The sequence below is a fragment of the Spinacia oleracea genome, chromosome 4, assembly GCF_020520425.1.
Source record: "Spinacia oleracea cultivar Varoflay chromosome 4, BTI_SOV_V1, whole genome shotgun sequence".
In the NCBI taxonomy this organism is placed as follows: domain Eukaryota; kingdom Viridiplantae; phylum Streptophyta; class Magnoliopsida; order Caryophyllales; family Amaranthaceae; genus Spinacia; species Spinacia oleracea.
This window is the reverse complement of record NC_079490.1, coordinates 37,477,199-37,503,675: the sequence shown is the minus strand read 5'-3', so window position 1 is coordinate 37,503,675 and position 26,477 is coordinate 37,477,199. Positions and strand designations below refer to the sequence as shown.

Below are 26,477 nucleotides of genomic sequence, written 5' to 3'. Positions count from 1 at the left end.
GTAATTATATTTTGGAAACCTTTAAAAAAGATTATTCACAAGTTCTATTAATCGAATTTCACATTCCCTTGTATTATTTATTTTGCGGTCTAGGCTTACAAGTTATGAAATGTATATAGACAAGGAAGATTGTACGTGGCTCATAGAAATATGTCATAAACCAATTGACACTGACCATCGAGGTAATTTTTGGACTCTTAATCGGTAGATTGAATCATCATCATCTCAATATGCTATGTGGATCAGTTAGGTTATTGAATCAATATACGACTTTGTTGTTGTAGTTAAGTTCATTCTACCAACGATTCAGTTAAAGTCAATCGAGGTTTACTGTTATAGTTAAGGTCAACCTACCATTGAGTATTTGTTTTTTTGGGAAGGTGGCCAAGGCCTGGAATAATTTATGGAGTGATATTAATTTTAGAAAAAATCATATCTTTGGCTTCCCTCTGTGCTGACATATAACGAATACACTTGATCTTAAGTTGCATGCTGGAGTCCGAATTACGAGTACTTTGTTTTCACTTTCATTAATTGGTATTTTGATGTAGCGAATGTACAATTGTAAAGCTTGACAGGGTAACAGTTGTTAGTTTATGCAAGGTTTACCATCTAAAGTTGTAGAAATTTTTGTGTAATCCTTTATCCTAGGGTTTCCTATCCGATTCGAGTTAGATTTTTTGAGGTCATTCAATAGAACGTTGTTCCCACATTCTACATATACTATACAGAGTGGTTGCTTCTAATTTCAGGCTTCAAATTCCACTTACCTCTTAGTCTCCAACTCTAAAACCCTCAATGAGCTCATCAATTTTTGCGATTCTCAGGTCTAAACAAAGAAATGAGATCCGATACTAAGATCCATCTCTCTCCCTCTCTTCTTATTTTACCCAAAGATGCGGCACAATTGAATTTGGATAGACGGGATGTTATTAATTTGAATTCGTCTTCTTTATGAAAGCTTAAATCAGCAACTAATTGGTATAACTCCTTAATCTCTTCCTCTCTATTTATATTCTGATTTTTTTCCCTTCGGAATTTGATTTTTAAGGGTTGATTTAGCATTTTGGTTCAATTGGTTAATTTAGCATATCCATCCTAAGTAGTTTAGTAATGGTTGTCGTCCTGTCATTATTTAGAGGAGTACCTGTTTGAAGCTACTCCTATTATCAAAAGGTATTAATTTTGTTCTTGTTGTTTTTGTGTGGTTTGTAGTTTTCTTTGGGGATATTCGTCGAACACCTTATGGGCATTATTTTGTTTGCATATTGTATTGTATTGTATTGTATTGTATTGTGTTAGTTGTTGTATTTTGTATTTGTTTTGCGTAAAATTGAGTATTTTTTGTTCTATTAATGGGTTTTGAAGGTAAACGTGATCTGAGTAGTTGAAGTATGGGAGTCCAATTGAACAGTTGCCTGGTTGGCTTCAATCCGCCAAGGTTCTTCAGTATTTAATGATTGCAGATTGTGTCAAGTTAAAACGGTTGAATTTTGTGCAGCACCTTGTATCTCTTGAAGAAATCTTTATCTACAATTGTCCAAAGCTGCGGTCTCTACCTAAAGTGTTTTACACACTGCCTGACTTGCGCCTACTCCACGTAAGAAACTACGTCAACTTAACTTATGCACTCAAGGAATGGTTTTCCAACATTCAGGTACTTACTCTAGTGCACTAGCCTTAGTTTGACTGATCCTATAAATCTGTTTCAGAATGAATTTTGTTTCATGTGACTGCAAATCTGTGATCTCAACTCTTTCTCAAGCAGGAGAAGTTTGGTGCTCATCCTCCATCTCTCTCTTCAGTGGCTGGTTCTGCTAAAACAAACTCATCCTCGCCTCATTTTAGTTCAAAATCTAAAGGTAACAGTCAATAAGTCTGGGAAGAATCCTTGTATTGAATGATTTGAGATTAGTAGAGAACCAATTGAATACTGGAGATATTTTGCCACTGAAATTGTTGTTCTGAATGTACCTGTCACTAGTAACTGCTACTAATACAGAGGATCCCCAAGCCCTTTGCATGATTGCTGGAGCAGTCGCTAATATTTGTGGCAATGGTAAAGCATGGATTTCATAAACATCTTAGTTCCGAAGTGTCTTAATTGAGATTTATTGTTTTATCTTCTTGTATGAAGGACATTGGGGTCTTAGATATTGGATCTCAAGCAGTTTCAACTTTAATTTCAGCTTTCCTGGGTCTGGTAGTTCATGTTTGCAGGCTGGATTTTGTGTATGTGTTTTGATTGTTGGTCTAAGCTGCACACATTTACTGAGTTCGAAGGAGCTTCATGGGTATTTCAGTCAGATGGAGGAGGTCCAAACACGTGATGTATGATGTTGTGGCTTGTGGATCAGAGCATGCAGTTTCTGTTTTATGTGTTTTCAGTTTCGAGGTGACAATTTGGTGTTTTTTTTGAGCGATTTGTTTTACTCGGTTTCTATTTTGGCAGGATTATTGTAGATTGAGGTGCTGCTGTTGCATGAGGGGATGTTGTTAGTGAGGTCCTGCTATTGTTTGGAGCTTCTGCTTAGAGCTAGCTATTATTGCTTGGAGTTGTTGCTTTGAGCTGGCTACTGCTGTCTGATGTTTCTGTTTGCTTTTTCTTGGACCTGCTGCACGCTGGTTATTAGGAAATGTAGCCTTATATTTTTTTTTTTTGGAATTTGGTGGTCTTGAGAAAAAAGTTGTCCTCGGTTGACTTTTTTGTTTTGATTATTAAATTGCTTAGCCAAACAAAAAAAATTGGTGTTTGTGGATGTTTATGTAAACAACTATGAAATTATATCAATTGAAATTATTGTCTATCGTATATGTTAATTTCACATTCGTGGTTGTTATACATGTTAATATTATTTTTATATTTAAAAGAATAAAAATGTTATAATCATAGTAGTAGTAGTAATAATAATAATAGTAATAGTAATAGTAACAACAACAACAACAATAATAATAATAATAATAATAATAATAATAATAATAATAATAATAATAATAATAATAATAATAAATTTTAATAGAAAAATATTACCTATTAATTAACAAGGTGTTACATTAGTTGGCAAAAATTGATACATAATGTAGAATAAAGTGTTACTATATGTCAAAAGATGATTGAAAAATGTTACCTAATAATCAACAAGGTGTTACATTGGTTCACAAAAGTGATACATAATGTCGGTAAAGTGTTACTATATGATTGCAAAATGTTACTAAAGATAAGTAAGTGTTACCTAAGAAATAAAAAGTAACACTTTAAAAATGATACCATTGATATGAAAAAGTGTTACATAAGAGGGTTTATGGTAACACTTTTAAAAGTGTTACCATAAGTTACCCAAAGTGTTACATAAGACCTTAGGGAACATGGGCGGATGTATCACCCACTAAAGTGTTACCTATTGTCTATAGTAACACTTTTACCACTTTATGTATCACTTTTTGGGTGTTACTTAAGGTTAATTATGTACTAGTGTGCGGTTGTTGGATAATGATTTTGATTTTGTAGTTGCATTCTTTTTATCTTAAGAACTGATAAACGAAACACAAGTTTATGCCATTAAGGCTAAATGTCATATCTACAAACAAGTTGAACAAAGTTTTCGATTTTTAGAATTATTACTTGTAAAGTTGTGTTTCTTATTGTGAGTATGTACTTCATATTCGAAAATTCTCGTAAAATTTATGATAAGTAAAAATTGTATTTTGAAAAAACTACAATTATTCTTTACTTATAAGGTACGTCATATAAACTTATAAGATACATCATGCAAACCTATAAGGTACATCATGCAAACGTATAAGGTACGTCATAAAAATCTATAAGGTACATCATGCAAACCTATAAGGTACATGACACAAACCTATAAGGTACGTCATGCAAACCTACAAGGTACGTCACAAATATCTATAAGGTACATCATGCAAACCTATAAGGTACATGACGCAAACCTATAATGTACATTTTAAGAACCTATAAGGTACGTCATACTTAGTTATAAGGCACATGGCACAAACCTATAATGTACATGACAATAATCTATAAGGGACGTGACACAATCATATAAGGTACATGGGATGAACTCATAAGGTACATGACGCAAACCTATAAGGTACATCATGCAAACCTATAAGGTACGTCATAAAAATCTATAAGGTACATCATGCAAATCTATATGGTACATCATACAAACCTATAAGATACATTTTAAGAATCTATTATGTACGTCATACTAAGTTATAAGGCACATGGCACAAACCTATAATGTACATGACAATAATCTATAAGGTACATCATGCAAACCTATAAGGTACATCATGTAAACCTATAAGGTACATTTTAAGAACCTATAAGGTACGTCATACTAATTTATAAGGTACATGGCACAAACCTATAATGTACATGACAATAACCTATAAGGTAAATCATAAAAACTTATAATGTAAGTCATACTAACGTATATGATACATGGAATATAGGTTCACCTGAACCAAAAATATTTGTAGAACTTAAATACACCCGAACCAAAGATCCAAAATCGATTTCAACAACAGAGAAACTTGAATTTAGTAATTAGTTTTAAATGCTAGTTTATTTTTGCTTTTCATATTATTATTATTATTATTATTATTATTATTATCATTATTATTATTATCATTATTATTATTATTATTATTATTATCATGCAAAATCTATAAGGTACATGTCACATACCTAAAAGGTACAACATAGAAGCTTATAAGGGACATCATACTAACATATAAGGTACATTATACTAACTTATAAGGTACATGGGACCAACCTATAAGATACATGACACAACCCTATGCGGTACATGACAAAACGATATACGGTACATGAAGCAAACCTATAATGTACATGACAATAATCTATAAGAGACGTGACACAATGATATAAGGTACATGGGATGAACTCATAAGGTACATGACGCAAACCTATAAGGTACATCATGCAAACCTATAAGGTACGTCATAAAAATATATAAGGTACATCATGCAAATCTATATGGTACATCATACAAACCTATAAGGTACATTTTAAGAACCTATAAGGTACGTCATACTAACTTATTTGGCACATGGCACAAACCTATAATGTACATGACAATAATCTATAAGGGACGTGACACAATCATATAAGGTACATGGAATAAACTTATAAGGTACATCATACTAACTTATAAGGTACATGGCACCAACCTATAAGATACATGACACCACGATATACGGTACATGACACAAATCTATAAGGTACATCTTACTAACCTATAAGGTACGTTATTAAAACCTATAAGGTACATTGTAAGAACATATAAGATACGTCATACTAACTTATATGATACATGACACAAACCTATAATGTACATGACAATAACCTATAAGGGACGTGACACAATCATATAAGGTACATGGTATGAACTTATAAGGTACATGACACGAACATTCAAGATACATCATAAAGACCTATAAGGTACATCATACTGACTTATAAAGTATGCATACTAACGTATATGATACATGGAGTATAGGTTCACCTGAACCAAAAATACTTGTAGAACTTAAATACACCCGAACCAAAGATCCAAAATCGATTTGAACAACAGAGAAACTTGAATTCAGCAATTAGCTTTAAATGCTAGTTTATTTTTGGTTTTCATATTATTATTATTATTATTATTATTATTATTATAATAATATTATTATTATTATTATAATATTATTATTATTATTATTATTATTATAATATTATTATTATTATTATTATTATTATTATTTTCTTAAATTTATACTCTTTTGTGCAAATTGGAAAATAAGTAACGTAATTAAAACTCGAAACCTATAAGGTACACCAACATCTAAAGTACATGGCACAAACCTATAAGGTACATGACCCAAACCTATATGGTACATGACACAAACTTGTATGGTACGTTATAGAAACATATAACATACATGTTACTAACCTATAAAGTACAACATACAAAGCTATATGGTACATGTCACGAACATATAAAGTACATGTCACGAATATATAAGGTACATGACACAAACATATAAGATACGTCATAAATACCTATAAAGTACATCATAAAAACTTAAAAAGTACGTCATACTAACCTATATGATACATGACATATAGGTTAACCCGAACCGAAAGTACTTGTAAATTTGAAATCAACTCTAACCGATCCGAACCGAAGATCTAAACTCGATTTGAACAAGAGCCAATCTTGAATTTAGCAATTAGTTTTAAATATTAGTTTATTTTAGGTTTTCATATTATTATTTGATGTATTATTAATAATAATAATAATATTATTAATAATAATAATATTATTATTATTATTATTATTATTATTATTATTATTATTATTATTATTATTATCGTTGTTGTTGTTGTTGTTATTATTGTTGTTGTTGTTATTATATTCTTTTGTGCAAATCAAAACATAAATAACTTAATCAAAACTTAAAACCTTTAAGGTACATGGCACCAACATATAAAGTACACTGCACAAACCTATAAGGTGCATCATATTAACCTATAATGTACATGGCCCAAATATATATAAAGTCTGACATTCGTCTAGAATTTGTTAGTTCGTTTGTAAGAAGTCCTCTGTATACTTTTGTAAAAGGTCTATTTACATGCAACTAGTATTGAGATGTTCTGGAGGTATCCATGCATCTGAAATACTGTGTAAAAAAGCAAATCGAACAAACAAAAAGGAACAGAAGTAGTAAGACATCAAAGTCTGGTTTACACTCAATTTTGAAGCAGACTATTAACGGGCACATAGCAACGTTCAAATATCATTAAACAAAGGCTAGAATATTAAGATGCTACCTAATCTTCCTAGTTTAAGGCATTGTCTCATTAATTACAAACAGGAAGATACAATCAGTATCCCTTGCTCTGTCTAGCTTAGTGGCTAAGAGACGCGCTTCAAGAACAAACAACCTAGCAAATCTTACTAATAAAACATTGCAGAAAAAGGTTATTTCTTCCTGACTGCAATAACATTAGCAAAGTCAGTGTAGATTTTAATGCTTCAAACATCATCTCTGCATGCTGCTTGCAAACCACGCACATAGAATACCTAAGGCTTCAACCTGTAAAGCAATGAAACCATGAGCTCGCACCATCAGCTATCCAGAAGAGCTTCAAAAAGTTACAAATCCAATCAGAAATCCTTAAACAATACACCAACAGCAATCTTCACATTCAGACCAAAATCTGAAGCTCCCCACACATGGGAGGTGCATTCCATTTCTTCTGAGTTTTGACTGCTACACATAACATCACAAACTCTGAGAAATCTGACTTGCCTGCCTAAATTTTTCTCAAATAGCCGACATAATATTTTATAGAAGAAAAGAATTATATCACATCATATTTATACAGGACAAAGAATTGTTTTTCACAAATATGAAGCGACAAACATTAACGGATAAACATGGTCCACCATTTAGCTGGTGTTTCTCCATCCAAACATGGTCAAGAAAATCGCAGAATAATATGTAATCCAGAAAAGCGGCAATGTGGAAGAAATGTGGTGATGAAGTATTAAGGGATTCATAGTGAATGTATCCTGGAGAAAGAAATAGCTGAAACAACACTAGTCAGTGTTTGAAACATGAGTGCATAGGTGATGATGACTCCCACAGTCCCTGATTGGGAGGTTTCACTCAGACTCACTACGTATAAGAAATTCATTGCATTCTTAGAAATATTCTAAGATTAGATTCAAGAACTTACATGGAATTTAGGTCAGATATGTGCCTGATACAGGTTTGGTGAAGAAACCAGAGAGATTAAAGCAAGCATTATGTCGAGACTGTTTCAGATTGGAACACTATAACTCTATAAGCGAGTTTTATATTTGATAGGTGAATCATTGATATACACTTGAGTTGAGCATATGCAATATATTTATTGTTCAAAAAGACGCTAGTAAAGTTAACTGAACTTGTTTATGTTAATATATCGAGTATAGCATTCACCGTACCGGAACCTGAATAAGCTAAACATCATTTACAGAGTTATAGGCTATAAGTTTATACGATGCATTGTAAAGATATCTGCATAACTGCCAGCAAAACAATTAACTGCCACCATACTTGACAAGTTCCCAAATCAATCAATAACCCTATTCTACAAAGAAAAGCTCAGAATTCAGCAAGACAGAATACCGTCTACATCAATTTGACAAAAACAAACCGAGAAAACAAGACAAAAGCAAAAGTCAACTTAATGTGTACCACATATAAAAAGCAATTGAAACTGGCATAGGACAGAGTACACTCAACATCAGCAAACCTGCGGATTCATAAAAATGTTTCTCATTCAATCCTATTCTCACTGGCTGGCATATGGATTATGGAATACGTAGCTAACATACACTACATAGTACATCTTACTCCATCCAAACACTTCTACTTTAGATTAGAACACTACTTACAGCTCGTTTGATGGTTTAGGCCTTTCGGAAGAAATGGAAATGACTACATAAGTTATTTTGGCAAGTCCAACAATGTCTACAGCAGTAACTATCCCCAAGTATGTCCTGGCAGAAAACAATAAAAAGCACATACTTGGAATACAATAGCCTTACCATGGACATTAGATTTTTAGTTTTTGGAATTCTCTCCACTTCTTTTCAATTGTTTCCTTCAAAGAATTGACTTCACTGGTCAAGATTGAATGACAATATTTAACTCTCAATTTCTTCAGAAATGCATCCTTGGAAAAAAAAAAACAGAACAGGAAATTATTAGTAACTTTTAAATACTTCCTAGTTAATGACACTTAGACTTTCCTAGAATAGATTAAATTTAGCATAAATATTTTTAATACTTACAGTTTGAAGTTTCAATTGTGGATCCCATGCCTTCATATCTCCTTTATATGTTTCCATATACCTCATCAAATAAAGTCCAACATCACACCATTCTTTTGGTTTTTCCCATTCCAAAACAAATTCTTGAACCTTGAAAGATGTTACTTTACTAGCCTTATTATTCTTCTTCCCTTTGAAATGCTTTGACAAAGCTTTAGCCTGGAAATGTTTCCAAATACAGAAAAACACATGACATTTATAAGAAAAATCGAAGGAAAAAACAAAGAAAAAATGATTTTGATTTACCAGTGTTTTTGCTTCACTAAAAGTCTCTGGATTCAGACTTGTTACTGTGATGATGTCAATTGTTTGTCGTTTAAAGTTGAAATAGAACATGTATGGACACCGAGGGTCTTGAATTGTGAAACACGTCTAAAATGTAATGAAAATATACACTTTAAAAGAAATGAACAAGGAAAGGGACATAAAAGAAATGAACGAACATAATTACCAAAAAGAACAAAGGTGAGCACTATTGAGAAATCAACATAAATAACTTACAAGTTGTACTTTTGTGATATCAATATTTGCAGAAGGGAGATCTTGTTCTAATAATTTGCAGAATTCACCATAAGAATTGAGTGAAAGGTACAACAACATCTATAAAAAGAAGAAGAAACAAATAAATATTAAAAATATAAATTGTTGATAATATAAATTCAAAATTAGCTAGGGGAGAAAATACCATGTGTGGCATGGGAACAAAATATCTTGAAATAGAGCTAGAACCTCTTTTCTTCTCCCCGACGTTTAATAGATGTGCCCACAAATCCACCACTTTTTCTGAAATCCCGTCTTCTGATGACAAGGTGTTTAAATCTTCACGTGTAATGAACATGTATTTATCTTTAAACAGCTTCTCACTATTGAAATGAAAATAAATCACCGGAAATAAAATGAACATTTGACATTTCAGTACACAGAATAACTAAATGAACTATAGGCAAAACTCAGTATTAAACTTTACCTTTTCTCTAAATCAGCAAATACCCAGTCTGCCATACACCTTTCCTTTTGCGTTAGATCCCGTAAGACATTCACGTGCCTATTAATGAATGGGGATCTATACAAAAAAGATGGGTTTCCTTCCCTTTTCTTAAAGATTTTTATGTCACAGTCGATGACATCGACTATTGTGGGAGACACTGAATGCACAACAGGAGCGTTATTGAGACGAGGCGAAAAACGGCGAGAAGGTTGAGTGTTGGCAGCATGCCTAACAGAAGGGCCAGGAGAAGAAGGGGGAATGTTGACCAAACGGGGATAAAAATGTGTATGAGTAGGAGGAGGAGGAGGGAGAGGAGGAACAGAAGGAGGAGTAGGAGGAAGTGGTGAGGAGAATAAGTTAAAAGAAGGCATTTCAATGTGAGCCAACCGAGGAGAACGGCGTGGACTTTGGTGTCTGGCCATTGAAGGTGTTTTAGAAGAACAGAAATTAGATTGAGGAGAAGGAGGGGGAGGAGGAGGCAGCTTAGTTTAAGGAGGAGGAGGAGGAGGAGGAGGAGGAGGAGGAGGAGGCAGCTTAGTTTGAGGAGGAGGCAGCTTAGTCAGAAGAGGAGAAGGATGAGGAGGAGGAGAAGGAGGAGGAGAAAGTGTCGAGGGTCTGCTAACCTTATTTGCTGCCCTGTTGCTAATAGCTTTTCTAACCTCCTCATCAAAAGCCTTCTAGAAATCCGGACCCAAATGCTCGTCATCAAGCACGAAATCCCCATCCATAGTTTGCTCCTTTGGCTCCTCTGGCCTATCAATACTTTGAGTGTGCATCTCATTCATATCAATTGACTCCTCTTGCTCGTTAGTTTGCTGGTCAGTTTGCTGCTCATGCTTGTCACATTCTTGATACACGTCAAATATCATATTCGCTAAGTTATGCAACTTAGCTACAGCTTGGAAGTTCGGAAATTTTGAATTTGCTTGTTCAACGACATCAACAAATTTACTAAATGCTCCGGCAAACTCCATTGCAGCACTCACAACCTCTTTTAGGCATTCCTGCAAGAAACCAAATCAATAACTTAGCATAGGATACTTTAATCAAAGTCAAGTGAAACCCTAAGCAAATAGCGAGAAGTTAAGGATTGAAAAACATATATATTCTTCTAAAAAAGATGTAGGTTGCCAAGTACATAACTAACTGCCAAGTCCATTGCTGTTTTTTGCTGATTGTTAATGGCATTGATTTTATCAGCAAAATAGTGACTACAAAATCATATTAAAATCACAGGGCACCCAATTCTCTCTTTTCTCTGTTTCTTTTATCTCTATCCACTATACTACTGTTACGAAATTCCAGCTAGATTTACCTTTTGATCAGCACCATTTGTTTCTTTTTCTTCTTTAATGGTCAAGGTCTCTTCCACTTTACCTTGTCCAAATCTTCCCGCCATTTTTTTCTCCAAATCAGACCTCTCCTGAATTTTGCTCGTTGTCCAAGACTTGATGAGGGGAAACTTCCTCTCAACAAGCTGACGACCCATAAAGGTCACACGATCCATGTAACAAAGCTAGAAAAAAAACAAAAAGCATATCAAATGCCTTTTTCCTTATGTTTTCCCTATTTGTATTTCAAAACAAAATTCATAATAAAAAGCATCACATAAGAAACATGATTTTAACTTATAAAATAGAATGCCTTAGATAAGAAACTGTAAAAACAAAAGGATTGGAATCATACCAGTAGAACTATAGCAGGCCCTTTAAACAGACCATCTCCATTTTCGGCTTGCCATTCCCTACTACAATCACATAGAGATTCTAATGTGTATTGGCACCACTTCATGTCCTTAACATCATTAACATCCCCTAAAGATTTCAATATCTTGTAGTTTGCTTTAGCATTTTTATTTCCATTCAACAATGTTGAAACTACAAGAACCACAAAGCTCCTCTTAAATATTTCCCCTCCATCCACCAGAACCTTAATATTCTTCACAATATCCCCCACCGTCACAGTATTGTTAACTCCTAAATCACGAAACCAATCGCTAACAATTTTTGTATACTCAACACTAGGATCCCTAGCCTTTGCTTCAATAACCTTTTTTGCACCTTTTGGCAATCCCAAAGAAACATAAACATCATCTAATGTTATTTTCATTTTACCCGTATCCAAAAGAAGAGAGGAATGAAAAGGATCAAAATTTTTAACTAGCCACCGACAGAGGTCCCATGGCAACTCTTCTATCTGTAGATCCAATAATCTACCAAATCCTATTGCATGAACATCATCTTTTTGTTTTTCAGTCAAACCCTTGAAATTTCTATCACCCACGAGTAGCTTATACAAAGTGGCAGGGGACATTCTGGAAAATGTCTTGACCTTTTCACTCTCTCTCCTCGCAATAACTTGAATTCCTTGTTCTTCTCTTACTTGTGCAACTTCCAAAGAATGATCGCTGCAAAATATGTGACATAAAAGTTACTGCATAAATCAGAAAATGAATAGGAAGCAAAGCAACAACATGAGGGTTTTTTGCATCAGTGTAAATCAGAGGCATGTTTTTCTCTAATCTGTTATCTTTTTTATTGATCGAGCTAGCACCTTAAACTAGGCTATTCTCTTATCGGGCAACATAAAGTTGGCTAGAAATAAAAGAAGTGTGATCCATAGATTCTTCTGGAACATTTGCATTCTGTGACGGTTTCTCTTTGCCCGTGCAAGTATTTATGTTCTTGCAAAATTCCAAACATGCAAGTCACAATAGGAAAGCAAGTTATTCTTCTCTATTAAGACAATTGAAAATGACATTCAACTTTATCATAGGGCTAGACAAGGGGGAAAGCCGGAAAGATACAAAAATAGGGCAACTGATCTAAACAACACAACATGACACACTTTTCCAAAGTTTCTCTACCTAAACTTATCAACAATAACCAATAACAATAACCAATACCTCTGTAGTAGTTCAGGTTGAACAATGATTTGAGTTTGAGATTCAGCTCTAGATCGTGTCTTCCTACTTGCAATATCTGATTTAGTACATCATAAAGTGAAGTTATTGAACAAGAAAAGAAGTATATTGAATAATGTGGTTACTTATTAAATCAAATCAATTTACCATGCGATGGCTCAAGTTGGCTTAGCCTCCTCTTGTTTTTTGCTTCATTTTTCGACATCCTTATGATATTTCTTCACAATTTCAAATTTCTTACCTGTCCAAGTTTAGCATTAGGGTTCCTCTTAAATAACGCTAATGTACATAAAAAAACCATAAATTATACAATAACACACTATTTCAACACAAGGTATTATACAATAACGACAAACTAGTTAAGACACATTTTGAATCATCATCATAATACTATTACTAGTTATTTCATCTACTGACAAGACCCTGAATTTGCGCTATCAACCTTCATTAGCCAGTCATCTGCAGTCATCAATATTTCAGCTACCTTTTATACAAGATTGTCACAAAATTACTATCTTGGAAGTCTAAAAGAACAACCCATCTTTGTCCCCAACTGCATTTTAATGCATATACTTTCTAATGATTCTCAAGATATGAATTCTTCTTCCAGATAAATGCTGATTAGTACTCGTACACCAAATTAGTGTCAATGCTCCCCAACCTCCTAAACAGTAGGCCACATTTCTAAATTTAGTTGTTTTACTTATGATTTAAACTTTTTATTTCTAGCCTCAATGATACCCTTAAAAAAAATTAGAGACTACGTAAATGTACATTAGTATGGACTACGTATAACATAGGACTTGTTGGATTTGATCCAAGGACTTACCAGTTACCAGTGACCTTTTTCCAGGACCGTAACAAAATCTTACAGAAATAAATACAGACCGCAATTGGTGTACAATAGACTTGGACCATATACATAATACAAGAACCCGCACGGGACATTACACATAAACAAACGCCAGAAAGTCAGAGACTATACTCTCAGCAAGGGAAGTGTAGAGATCATGGTGGCAACTTTAGGTCAAGGTTAACTTCAAAATGGACCACAGAAACTATCCAGAAAAAATAGAAAAACTAAACATCTGTAACACTTCAGTTTAAATAAATAATTTTGCAGTCCATGCTAGAGGGAAAATTGCATCGAAAACAATGCGAGAAAAATACAGCCAGACATATGTAACATTACAGAAACAAAACGCCTGTGTGGAGGACATTGCAAAAACAGTAACAAATACAACGGTACAAATTTTATCACAAGAAGAATCGTCTAGGGAGAGTAGTACTTTTGGAAACAGCAACAATACACTATAAAGAGATATATTCATAAAAAAAAATTGATTACAACTTCACTAGAAATTGGCTTGGTATAGGATCGGTTGATATGGAACTCACAGGTGACAGCAGCTTACTTTGTGGCTTGTGCAATTATATTACTGATTGAGCTTTCTTGTTCTTTTGCAGCCTCAACCAGTGAATCCTGCAAAACCATATTCTCCATGTTAGCTGACACAAACATCAGTGAATACTATACAACATTCAAATAGATATTGTACCTGTGCGGCAATCAAGCGGTCAACTGTTTTTTTGCTTGATTCTTGGAGCTCACCAGCAATCAAAATCTCGTCGAGTATATAATATGCCTTTCATAGCCATACCATTAACAATCAGAAGGAAATTTAAAGCATATAAAAAAATGTGAAACATCATGATGCAGGGCATACTCTTACCTTGTGAAAGTTGAAGATCAAATCCAACTCACAGACCTGCAAAAGAATTTAGTTACTTTTTAGATGTAGAACTAACTAACGTAATGAGAAAATTAACTTCTTGTGTGCTACTAACAGCTGAAACAAATAACTCACACTTCCAAAATAGCGGTCTAGAATCTCAACAAAGTGATGGACAATTTCGAGAACCTCTAGTTCGTTGTCATCCTGATCAATGCACATGCAAAAATACAAACTCGCATATGTTACCGATGTATGAAAACATGAGTTTCAGCTGATCTCCAACATATATAATACCTAAAACAGATAGCTAAAGTCACAACAGATCATCTTTATCTCCTTATTTGCAAGATGATAGAGAAACGGATAGGGAAAAGCCTAGAACATGACTATATGATGGATTGGAACCATCAAAGTTTTATATGAGACGGGTGTTAATAATAGGACAAGTCCAAGTCACTCAAGTTCCATTGACAATATCCTTATATCTCACAAAAAGTCGCCAATCCATATAGAAGTCCCTCATAAAAGTCCTCACTATACCCCCTGTATCATTCAAGATTTACTCATCAGAACCAAATGCAATAATATTACTCATTCCCTTACAAAATAGTTTTCCCGTTGTAAAAAGTAAAATTATATGGAAAGGTATCCCAAAAGAAATTAATTGGAAAAAAGGGAAAAGTAAAGGAAACAAACAAAATACAGAATTCTTTAAAGGGATCTTCAGATGGATCGACATATATCCATATTCTAGATGATCCTATTCTAATTTTGCATTACATCTGTTGTGGAGAGCTTTAGAATTAGGCACTTAAGATGCTTCAGCCTGAAACTATTAGGACTTTATCACATTGTATTCAGAATATATTTGCAGGATGTGGAATTTGCAGGATATGGAATTTGCAGGATACTAATTACACACTACTACTGTTTCTCATGCTTGCTAAAAGCATGCTCTACGTTTCTCATGCTTTCCATTTCACCTAGGCCAATGAACTCAAATACTCACAAAGTCAAAAATGAGTACAGTAGTATTCAGGCCAACTCCAAATTCTGTGTCTGTTATACCACCAGTCTACTTTCATTTTCAATTAACAAAGTTGTAACTCAACTTAGGGTTCTTCTTTTGAAATCCATGACTAGACCAATAATCTTGACTTAACTAAATCAATTTAAATCTCTGTTTGTCCAAAACCAACAAGTCGTTTAGCAACAAAACTAATCCAAGTACAAGTTGGTAATCTCAAGAATCCAATATAAACAAATCTTCAATACATGTAACTCTGAAACCTATATCAATCATTTCTCCTTAAATCCAAATTGCAATGCCAAATTATTTCTCAAAATAACAAAATTCACGACATTATACAATTAGTCAGTTATTAAAGTAAAAATGGAAAGATTAAGCAAGAAAACTGATTTTATTCAAAAGAGGCGAAAATCGCACACAAACATCGGGAGAGAGAAAAATACCAATGGAGAAACACTTGATTTAGGGTTTTCTGAATGAGCAATTGGAGGAGAAATAGAGAAGACAAAGTTCGAACGAGCTTTAATAGAGAAAGAAGCTCAAAAAAACCTCGAAAGAACCTAGGAAGAAGAAGATTTAATGGAGGAAGAATCTTGAAGAAGAAGCTTCAATGGAGATGTAGGAAAAAAGAATGTCGTGAAAATGAGAGGGAAAAGTGGGAAGAGAATCGAGTTGTACGAAAAGAACGTATTAACCGTTGAGATGTATCAGTATCAAGGGCCAGGATTTGTTCTCATATACAAAATGTATTCTCATGTAAAGAGGTGTTCTCACCGGAACCCGACCCTATATATATATATATATATATATATATATATATATATATATATATATATATATATATATATATATATATATATATATATATATATATATATATATATATATATATATATATATATATATATATATATATATATATATATGGGAGGGATCAGGTGAAAAATAGGTCCCTATGTGAGTATACTAGTATATATGAGAATGAATCTAATCCGTAGGATTAGATGAAATTCAAGGGCTAAGATTAACTTACCACCTACCAAGTAATAAAAGGAAGACGTTTCTCTCTCTAAAACTAATATCAGACGTTCACTCTTTCCCTCTCTGTAAAATTCAACCTTCTTCCTCTCTCTCTCACCATTTTCTCTCTCCTCAAAAACTGCCATTAAAGCTTAAAAAAATGCCGATGAAGCTTCTATTCACTCGATTATTCGTTGATTTCAAGTAGTTTATCGTCGAATTCTTGTATATTTCTTCATTTCTTCTACAATTTTCGTCAATTTTAACCTCTTTTTTTTGAGTTCGGATACAATTGAAGATGAAGAAGCAGAAAATTCACAAAAATCAGGCCGAAAACCTAGGAAAGGAGAAGGTAAACAACAATACGCAAATTTCTAACTATTCTCTTGTTTTAGAATTTAATTTAAGTTAATTTGTGTTTACTTTTGATTTTAAGGAAAAATATGAAAAGTGGAGATGAAATTGCATAAAAGAAAATCGACGAAAAACAAAATTCAGATTCAGGAGATCGAGAAGAATAGTAGGTAATTAATCGATTGAATGTTCTATGCCATGATATAATTTTTCTGAATTTTTTGTGATTATTTTCTGAAAGTTTTGTTATTATTTTCTAAATTCATAATCAATTTGTTCTTAGTTTTTGCAATTAATTGTTCATATTTCTAAATTTTGTGATTAGCTTCTGAATTTCTGAATATTTAGGTCATTAATTTCTGATTTTTTGAATTAATTTGTGAATTTTTTATATTTCTTGATTTATTTATTTTATGAATTAATTCATGATGTTCTATAACCTATAGTTGTATGATCTGAATGTTTAAACAGAGAAAATTCATATGACAAAAATGAGATTAAACGAGTCAAACCATCAGAGCCACAACGCACTAATAGCCCCACTGTCGAACAAGCACTTCTGAAGGACATCCTTGAAAATGTTGGGTAATATTATATAATCTCAATTCTTTAGAACATGAAGGTTCAACATTTAGAACATGAAGGTTCACTGTTTAGAACAAAATTGTTTAATGTTTAGAACATGGAAGTTACTTTTTAGAACATCAAAATTGTTTAATGTTTAGAACATGGAAGTTACTTTTTAGAATTTTTTGCCCTTATTTGAAGCATGGCATATTGACCTTATGTCAGACTGCTTGTAGGCTCTCTTGTGAACATATTTCTGCCTCTCCTAGTAATATGTTGTGAATGTAATGATCTTTTATTGAAAATACTAAAGTCTAGATTCAAGTTGTTCAGCTAAGCATATCTGATCTTCTATTAACTAAGGTTTAGAACATATAAATTCAATTGTTAGAACATATAGCTTAACTACTTAGAACATATAAATTCAATTGTTAGAACATATAGCTTAGCTGCTTAGTTAATGTAGCAATTAACTGATTAGAACATATAGCAATAATGTACAGAACGTATAGCTTCACTTGTTAGAACATATTACTTCAATTGTTAGAACATAAATCTTATCTTGTTAGAACATATAGCTTATTCAAGGTTCGAATTCAAATTTTGATTCTATTTTCAATGCTTGAGTTTATCAAGGTGTCAAATTGCTATCCTTTCATCAATATAGTTGTGTATGCTAATATTGATCAGGTCTTTCTGTTTGCATCTGCTAAGATTATGCTTATTTTGTTCAGCGGTGACAAGTTTCTTCTGATTTTGTTCAGCTTTCTGGTATGCTTTGTCGATGTTATATGTTTGGTGTATTTGTTGGGCTTAGCTAAAGTCAGATTTATGTGGGAAATGCATATATTTTCTATCATCATATATTGCTTCTGATCTTCAGTCAAGAAACCTCCAAAATCCTAAAACTTCTATTTGGTGAATAGATTCTTGAAATTAAATGATTATATATATAATAGATTCCAATATCGAATATTTGCTACCATAGGCTAAACTCCACCAACAAAGTGCTAAAGAAAGAGAGCAGGCGATAGTTGGGGTGGGAAGTAGAGACTGAGATGCTGCAAATTGGACTTTGACTAGAAATTATGTACATGTTCTAAACCATAATTGTACATGTTCTGAATATATGTGTACAATGTTCTGAAAAAAATAGGTATTTTCTTAAGGTAGTTAGAGCTTTCAAGATTCATGCTAATCTTCCTAGAAAGTTATGGGGGGATCGTATCCTGGCTATTACCTAAGAGAGACTAGAAAACTACTCCTAAAATTTACTTCACAAATCTTCTTCTTATGGACAACTTAGGGGTTTTGTTTGTGAATGTCTTGCTTATAACACTGATACATGTAGAGACAAGTTCAGCCTTAGAGCTATCAGGTGAATTTTCATAGGTTAAGAAGTTGATGATCTTCAAAATCTAAGGACTTTTGTTACCAGAGATATAACATCAATTAAAGTACTTTCCCTTTTCACAATCTTCATCTCATTATACTTCTTTTTTTTCAGAAAGAAGATCTAACCATTCTTAATAATGTTCCCAATTCACACTGAAAAGGCTTTTTTTTGTTCCTGATGAAGATGTTTCTCCCTTAAACTGGTATTACTGTTCCAGAAAATTCTCTTCTGCTGACTAGACCAAATTTAAATTATATAACTTGATGTTCTAAATTATATAACATGATGTTCTAAATTATATAACTTCATGTTCTAAATTATATAACTTGATGTTCTAAGTTATATAACTAGATGTTCTGAATTATATAAATTCATGTTCTAAATTATATAACTTCATGTTCAAAATTATATAACATGATGTTTTAAAGTTATCAGAAGGAAAACAAGCATCTGGAGAAACCATTGATTGTCAACAACCTGTTATAGAAAGTCCCCTTGGTTGTGGGTGGACCGCAATTAAAGCCCTCAATATTCCAAAACACGATTTCGGGTACCTGATCATACCCAAACTTCTGGTAATTTTCCAAAACACCTCTGGAAATATGTTTTTTTTGTCATGTTTTACACAATGACTTGCGTTCATATCTCAATAACTCTCTTCGTGACTTTTATGATGCCTTCACTAGGGTTTGAGGTATTTGCTAGAGAAGGATATATTTCCTTAAAATAGGCTTTTTAGAACATATGCTATGGATTTTTAGAACATTTATTATGGGTTTTTAGAACATTTGCTATGTGTTTTTGCATATTTATTCAATATTTCGAACTATTTTAGCAGTTTTTTGCTGGGCGGATGTTTTGCTCTGTTTGGATGTTGCTAGCAGTTTTGTGTGTGTGGTGTTGTTGTAAGTAGTGGTTGTCAATGCTTGATGTTTTGGACAATTCCTATTAGCTCAATCGGTAGAGCTTTGTGCGATTGCACAATGATGTAGGTCCGAATCCTACATAGGCAACTCTTTGTATTTGGTTTAACATATTAATTAATTCTCATATTTGATGATTCTTTACTTTTGAATCACTTCTATTTACTTTTTAATATGTTCTATTTACTTAAGAACATATGTATACATGTTTAGAACACTAGCCTTGATTTTTAGAACATGAAATCTAACACTTGAATTGAAGGAGACGTGAAACTTAAGTTATCATTTTGGGGTTCATCTTCTATGCCTGGTTTAATTCATGCAGCAGAACCCCGAGGTTTCAGGAGACAGAATCTCCAATGCCTATGCAAGAAAAACAGAATATGGGATTTGATGAGTTTGATGATGAGGACGATGATATTGATAGTTGTGAACTAGATAATCAAAACAATAATCAGAAACAGGAACCCCCTTCTCTTGCTAGAGTTGTAACATGTGAATTTGAGCATCTGCTATTTAATTTTGGTCATGTATGCCCCATTTCATAATATAATTAAGTGAACCTTCTATGGAAAAAACAAAAAAAATTGACAGGTTTTTCTTGGCTGACAGACTGGGGGGGGCACTGGTTGAATATGTCATGGTGAAGGAGGGTAACTCTCTTGTAGGACTTATCCCTATAAATACATCGGAGCTAAGTTATGTGCTCCCAACAACCTATGTAGGATTTGAACCTACATCCATGTGCAATGTCATTGCACATTGCTCTACCACTTGAGCTAATAGGTTTAAAAAATATATTCAAACAAGTGTTCATTGTTGACAACTAATTATGTAACGAAACAGAAATGAAAGCCCAAAACACATATATAAACCTTTAGAACATAAGCACCATTAATTTAGAACATATGCAACGCTAGTTTAGAACATAAGAAAAGGGCAAGACAGTGTGAGTTTCGATCTGATGCCACTAAGAAATATTAGCCTAACTCATCAAGAAAAAAAAATACAGAGTAGTACGGTATCAACACGAATTGGTGCACACGGTTAATATACCCCTTTCATGTATAGTCACTCTGCCGAAATATATACATACACAAGCAAAAATAGAACCATTATTGTTGCACATGAAGGCATGTGATGGTACTAGATTAACAACAATTACTTCGGAACCAATAATATTAACAAGAAAAGAAATTGCTCCATGAGCTGAACCTACACATGATGGTACACGATCAATCACAGTTACTAGAAAGGTAAAATCACCACCAGATCGAACGAGATATCAATGTATCATCATTCATTCTCTCACTAATCAAACAACAGGGAACGAGATATTGTAACATCATTCATTCATCAAACCAATCAAATTAGCAGAAATTCAAGATATTATTATGCAAGATTGCAATCTAACAAAAAGTTAGACTTAAGCAAAACCTCCTAATAAGGATAATTATTTAGAATATAACCTATTCATAAGGTTTGTCATCATCATTATGCATTGACACCAGTTGAGTGTTATTATCCCTAAATTGTACTATTAAGGAAATACCAGTTTCAAATTTCCAGCTTCCAAATTTTGAACACACAATAGCTTAGAACATAAAAACACTAATTTAGAATACATGCATCACTAGTTTGGAACACAAACACAATTTATAGGATGCATGGTAGAGTTGTCTTACGTCATCCAAATCTTCTTTCTCTTCAACCTTATTCTCCTACTTTGGAGCCTCAGCGGCAGCAGCACCTACACCACCAGCAGTAGCAGATGACACGGCGACTGCACCTCCACTAACAAAAAAAATACAGAACATAGTTTAGATTACTACATAACAAAATATAAGTAACTCAGAACATATGCTAACATAGTTCAAGACATTGAATACATTGTTTAGAATATATTGTAGAATATTTATATAGAACATATTGTACACCGAATACAAAACATCTGTTTCTCTTATTTAAAAAACGAATTCAGCGGAACAATTCGATAATAAAAAATATTAAACAAATCGAAATAAAAAAAATCAAAAAAAAATCTGAAAATAAATAACGAAACAGATCAATAAGGAAATCAGGCATTCGGTACTCAAAAAGCAGCTCACGAAATTCAAAATAAAAAGCAGCTCACGAAATTCAGCAAACGATATAAGCAATTCGATAACCAGCAATTAGATAATCGCAATTCGAAAATAATTAAATTAAATTCAATAATCAAAACTAGGTCAAAATCGAAAAATTCTCACGCAAAATACACAAATTAGAATTGCGAAATTGAACGAAGTTGATAAAATACCTTTAAATAAACAACCAGATGAATGTATTCGAGAATATACTTGAATTTATAAGCAAATTTGAAGCTCAATTTGACCTTGATTAAGGTCTAGTAATGGCGTAAAAAGAGAGAGAGAGAGAGAGAGAGAGAGAGAGAGAGAGAGAGAGAGAGAGAGAGAGAGAGAGAGAGAGAGAGAGAGAGAGAGAGAGAGAGAGAGAGAACAGAGGTTAGAGAGAGAAAGAAAATAAGCGTGAAATGTGATGCGATGGCTGGGTATATTTGAACAAATTTACAAAAATGCCATTAGTAATCCCTTGATTTTCAGCTGTTAAATTAGAAACGATCCAAAGGTCAAGATTTATTCTCATATAAGATTGTGTTCTCACATAGAGGGGATGTTCTCACATGAGCCTTCCTCTCTCTCTCTCTCTCTCTCTCTATATATATATATATATATATATATATATATATAGTAAATACAATGCATGAGTCCTAAGGGGGCGTTTGGTTCGGGGTCTTTATCAAAGGGAAAGGGAATCAACTACCTTGATTCCCTGTTAAGTTGTTTGTTAGGCCAAATCAATCATTCCCTTTACCCCCATGATTCCCCCACTTCCCTCTACCATGATTCCCCACACCCCCCCAAGGAATCATCCTTACCCCCAAAGTCCTCTTCACCCAACTACCTTAACTACTACTTTGACCACCTTTGACTATTCATGGCACCACAACATCCGTCAACCACCGGCCCGCTAACACCACTCCGACCACATTCCCGGCTAGAACCACTCCGACAACCACCCAACCACCACCAGAAACCTACTCTAATTCCCTCAAAACCACCCAACCTCCACCGGACACCCACCTACCACCACGAATTCACCCCTTCTATCACCGAAAATCTAGCCTATCACCACGAAACTACCAACCCACCAACGAAAGCCACCAAGCCACCACCAAAAACCACTTCAACCACCCGTATTAAACCCTAACCTCCCCCAAAAACAACTCCACTCTCTCCAAAAATAACTTCAACCACTTGAAAATCATGTCTCCTACCCTAAAAACAACATCAATTGCAAATAAAAACCTACAGAGTCACTAAATCTAAGAGATGGAGATAAAGGAGAAGAGAGAGAAAAAAATGAAAGAGAGGCGCAACGGCGGGGAAGGGGATCGGAGCAACAACGACAGAGAAGCGAGGAGGAGGGACGACGTTCCGGCGGACGAGCTTAGGGGAGGGGGAGTAGTGGTGGTTTTAGATTGAAGGAGGAGTGGTGGTTGTAGATCGAAGGGAAGAGGGGTGTCTGTGGATGATGGGCATTCCTTTTATCTTTTGTAAACCAAACAAGTTGGGAAAGGAAAGGGTTTTGCTTTCCATTCCATTCCATACCCTTTCATGATTCCATTCCCTTTACCCCGTGTGAACCAAACGGACCCTAATTGTTTTAGGAATCCTAATATGTCTAGAAGTATACAATTATATCCTAAGAGAAGTCTATCTATATACATTTTATATTCTAAGAGAAGTTTATCTTTATCACACCCCCGCAACCGTAGCGAGAGGAGAATGAACGCTAATACTGGATTTGAATTCCGAGAACAGTTGTCGTGGTAAGCCCTTTGTGAATATGTCTGCAACCTGATACCGAGTAGGAACGTGAAGTACCCAAATCTGACCCAACGCGACCTTCTCTCGAACAAATTGGATGTCCATCTCGACGTGTTTTGCATGTGCATTGATGTTGAACCGGGTCCCTAGACAAGTATATTGCACTCACATTATCACAATAAACAATAGTAGCCTGACGTAACAGACAATTTCAATATAAACTATATATAGAGATAGGCTTCTCTTAGGACATGCTTGGATTAGGTGTAATGAATTATGGGATTAATAAAAGTCAAACCACCTTAATAAAAGGACTATGCATACAGTATTGTCTTTTAAGCAGTGAAAATTGATAGAGAGTGATATATTTTTGTCGGGTGTTCAGGGAGTTGTTGACAGAAGTGGAGTAGATGCTAAAAAGTCATACTATACTACTGTACTATTGACATTTTTCTTAATCAGATTGAGCCGTGTTTTCCTATACATTACTCCCTCCGTTTCTAAATATGTGTCCTATTTGGACGAATGTGCGGGTATTAAAAAAAGGAGAAGTGTGTAGGAAAAATCATGATCGGGAGTGTTTTCTTTTTGGAAAGAATAAAGTAGATAATTGTTTATTGATAATGTATAAATAAAAGTGGATATGGGGATTGAAAAATGGGAAAAAAATGTAGAATATGTAAGAAAAAGTAATCATGATTTATGAAAAAAGTGAGAAACGTGTATGGAAAAGTGGGAAAAGGGTATGTTCAAAAAAAGACGGCGGAGAGGCCCATCTCAGAGATGTGTTTTCAAGCACATATCCGAGGGCTAGGCGGTAATTTCACCATTATTTTGAAAGCTTTTGAGTACCATATTTGAGAAATGAACACCATTTTTGAACTTATGAGTACCATTTTTGAGCTTCTGGGTACCTTTTTTGAACTTCTGAGTACCATAGTTGAACTTATGAATACCATATTTGAACTTATGAGTATCATATTTAAACACATTCTGGTCTGATATGTTTTTGTCAAAACATATTTGATATTGGAATATAGTTCCTCGTGCTCAAAAATAGAAACAAGACACTTATAAGGGACGCTATTTTTAGAAATAAGATACATATTTACGAACGGAGGGAGTAACTTTTTTTTTTGTACCGTGTCGTGTTGGCTTTTGTCAACTCTACGTCTTTAGGTGAGTTTATCCCTCATGCTCAACGTCAAACTCCAGACTTTGACACATCAGTTTTCAAATAACTTTAACTTACTTTTTCAGTACAGAGTAACAAAAAGACTCTCACTATTTTTACACATTACCCACAAACGTAACATATCTCAGACTTAACTAAACTCTTAAAAAACATAATTAAATTGGATAAATAAAGTGTGATGATATGACATAATTTAATTTGATTGGAGAAAAATATGGAGTTTGAAGTGAGTCTTGATTTAGTTTTACGGGGTGTTTGGCTAGGAAAGGTTTGAGGGAAAAAGAGTTTTTTGGGGTGAATTAGAGGTTTGACCTTTAGAAAAAGCTAATTGGAAGTGTTTGGTTAGGAGAGGATTTGAAGAGAGTTTTAGGGTGAAAAAGCTAATTTTGAAAAAGCTTAATATAGGAGCCTTTTGTTATTGGAGGTTTGAGAAAGTGGATGAAAATGACTAGTTTGTCCTACTATTGCCTATTATTACAACCACTATCTGAAGGAAATAATGCCCTTGGTCCAAGTATGCATTCTATGATAAGTATAATAAATGCGGTTCAGTATTAATTAACAAGTTAATAATTCAGTGAGATCAAGTGAGCTGAATGCCTAGCTAGAGGCCGCTTCAGTTCAAGTGGAATTAATGATATTAATCCACAGCTTACTCTTGACTGAACCCGTAGGGTCACACAAATAGTACGTAAACGGATCAAGTATTTAATAGCATTAAATACTCCATCTATGAATATTCGGAACCGACGGATCTTGGTTTCAGTGGGAGCTAAGATCGTCACAGGCAAGGAATGAATACTCCGGAAACGATGATATTGCCGGAAACGGAAATATGGATCGTATCGGAAATATAAATATTATCCAAGTCGTAGATGTTGCCGGAAACGGAAACATGGTACGTGTCGGAAAATATTATCGGAAATGGAAATATTGCCAGAATCGGAAATATTGCCGGAAACGGAAATATTGTCAGAATCGGAAATATTACCGGAATCGGAAAATAATTCCGGAAACGGAAATATTAAATATTTGTTCGAAACGGAAATTAATTCCGGAATCGGAAATATTAAATATTGTTCGTAACGGAAATGAATTCCGGAATCGGAAAATTTAATCGGAAGCGCATCGTACGAATAAGCATCGGACGAGGCCTGCCGGACGAGGCCCAGCACGAAGCCAGGCCATCGCCCAGCAAGCCAAGCGCGCCGCACAAACAGCCACGCCAGGCCCAGCGCAAGGCCAGGCCCAGCAGGCTGCGCGCAGCGCGCAGCGCGCACAGCGCGCACAGCACGCGCAGCGCACAGCGCGCACAGCACGCGCAGCGCGCAGCGCGCGCGGGCGCTGAGTGGGCTGCTGCTCGCGCGCACGCATGGGGCCCATCGTGGCTGCCGTGCGTGTGTGTGCAAGTGTTTGTGTTCGTGCACGTTTCCTAAAACATGCAGAGTTCGGTTAATGATTAAATTCCTAATTCTATTTGATAAATTAATTAAATTAGAGTTCTTGTAGGATTCTAGGTTTAATTAATTTGTAT

At 34.3% G+C, this 26,477-nt stretch overlaps 2 protein-coding genes and 1 long non-coding RNA gene across 8 annotated transcripts; all 3 read right to left on the bottom strand.

Moving 5' to 3' along the window:
* Positions 1–6,762: 6,762 nt before the first annotated feature.
* On the bottom strand, positions 6,763–10,346 carry LOC110778961 (uncharacterized). Of its 4 annotated transcripts, XM_056827249.1 has the most exons (7): positions 9,889–10,346; positions 9,607–9,784; positions 9,423–9,521; positions 9,168–9,293; positions 8,883–9,080; positions 8,637–8,764; positions 6,763–7,134 (listed from the first exon to the last, which is right to left on the bottom strand). In XM_056827249.1, the coding sequence occupies exons 1-6, from the start codon at positions 10,329–10,331 to the stop codon at positions 8,645–8,647; spliced, it is 1,164 nt and encodes a 387-aa protein (XP_056683227.1). In that variant the 5' UTR covers positions 10,332–10,346; the 3' UTR covers positions 6,763–7,134; positions 8,637–8,644. The 4 variants fall into 4 exon arrangements, with proteins under 4 accessions (XP_056683227.1, XP_056683225.1, XP_056683226.1 ...); XM_056827247.1 differs by having other exon boundaries at positions 6,763–7,311; positions 8,883–9,293; XM_056827248.1 differs by having other exon boundaries at positions 6,763–7,308; positions 8,883–9,293.
* A 67-nt stretch (positions 10,347–10,413) lies between these two features.
* On the bottom strand, positions 10,414–14,458 carry LOC110778962 (uncharacterized). 3 transcript variants are annotated; one of them, XM_056827245.1, is made up of 7 exons: positions 14,392–14,458; positions 14,248–14,315; positions 12,980–13,073; positions 12,815–12,890; positions 11,596–12,316; positions 11,225–11,425; positions 10,414–10,913 (listed from the first exon to the last, which is right to left on the bottom strand). In XM_056827245.1, exons 3-7 carry the CDS (start codon positions 13,035–13,037, stop codon positions 10,587–10,589), a joined length of 1,383 nt encoding a protein of 460 aa, XP_056683223.1. In that variant the 5' UTR covers positions 13,038–13,073; positions 14,248–14,315; positions 14,392–14,458; the 3' UTR covers positions 10,414–10,586. The 3 variants fall into 3 exon arrangements, with proteins under 3 accessions (XP_056683223.1, XP_056683222.1, XP_021839187.2); XM_056827244.1 differs by having other exon boundaries at positions 14,231–14,315; positions 14,392–14,444; XM_021983495.2 differs by having other exon boundaries at positions 12,980–13,068; positions 14,231–14,315; positions 14,392–14,429.
* Positions 14,448–16,271, bottom strand: LOC130459729 (uncharacterized). Its single transcript, XR_008919314.1, has 4 exons — positions 16,042–16,271; positions 14,701–14,772; positions 14,566–14,601; positions 14,448–14,478 (listed from the first exon to the last, which is right to left on the bottom strand). It is a non-coding gene; the product is annotated as an uncharacterized lncRNA (long non-coding RNA).
* Between the last annotated feature and the right edge of the window lie 10,206 nt (positions 16,272–26,477).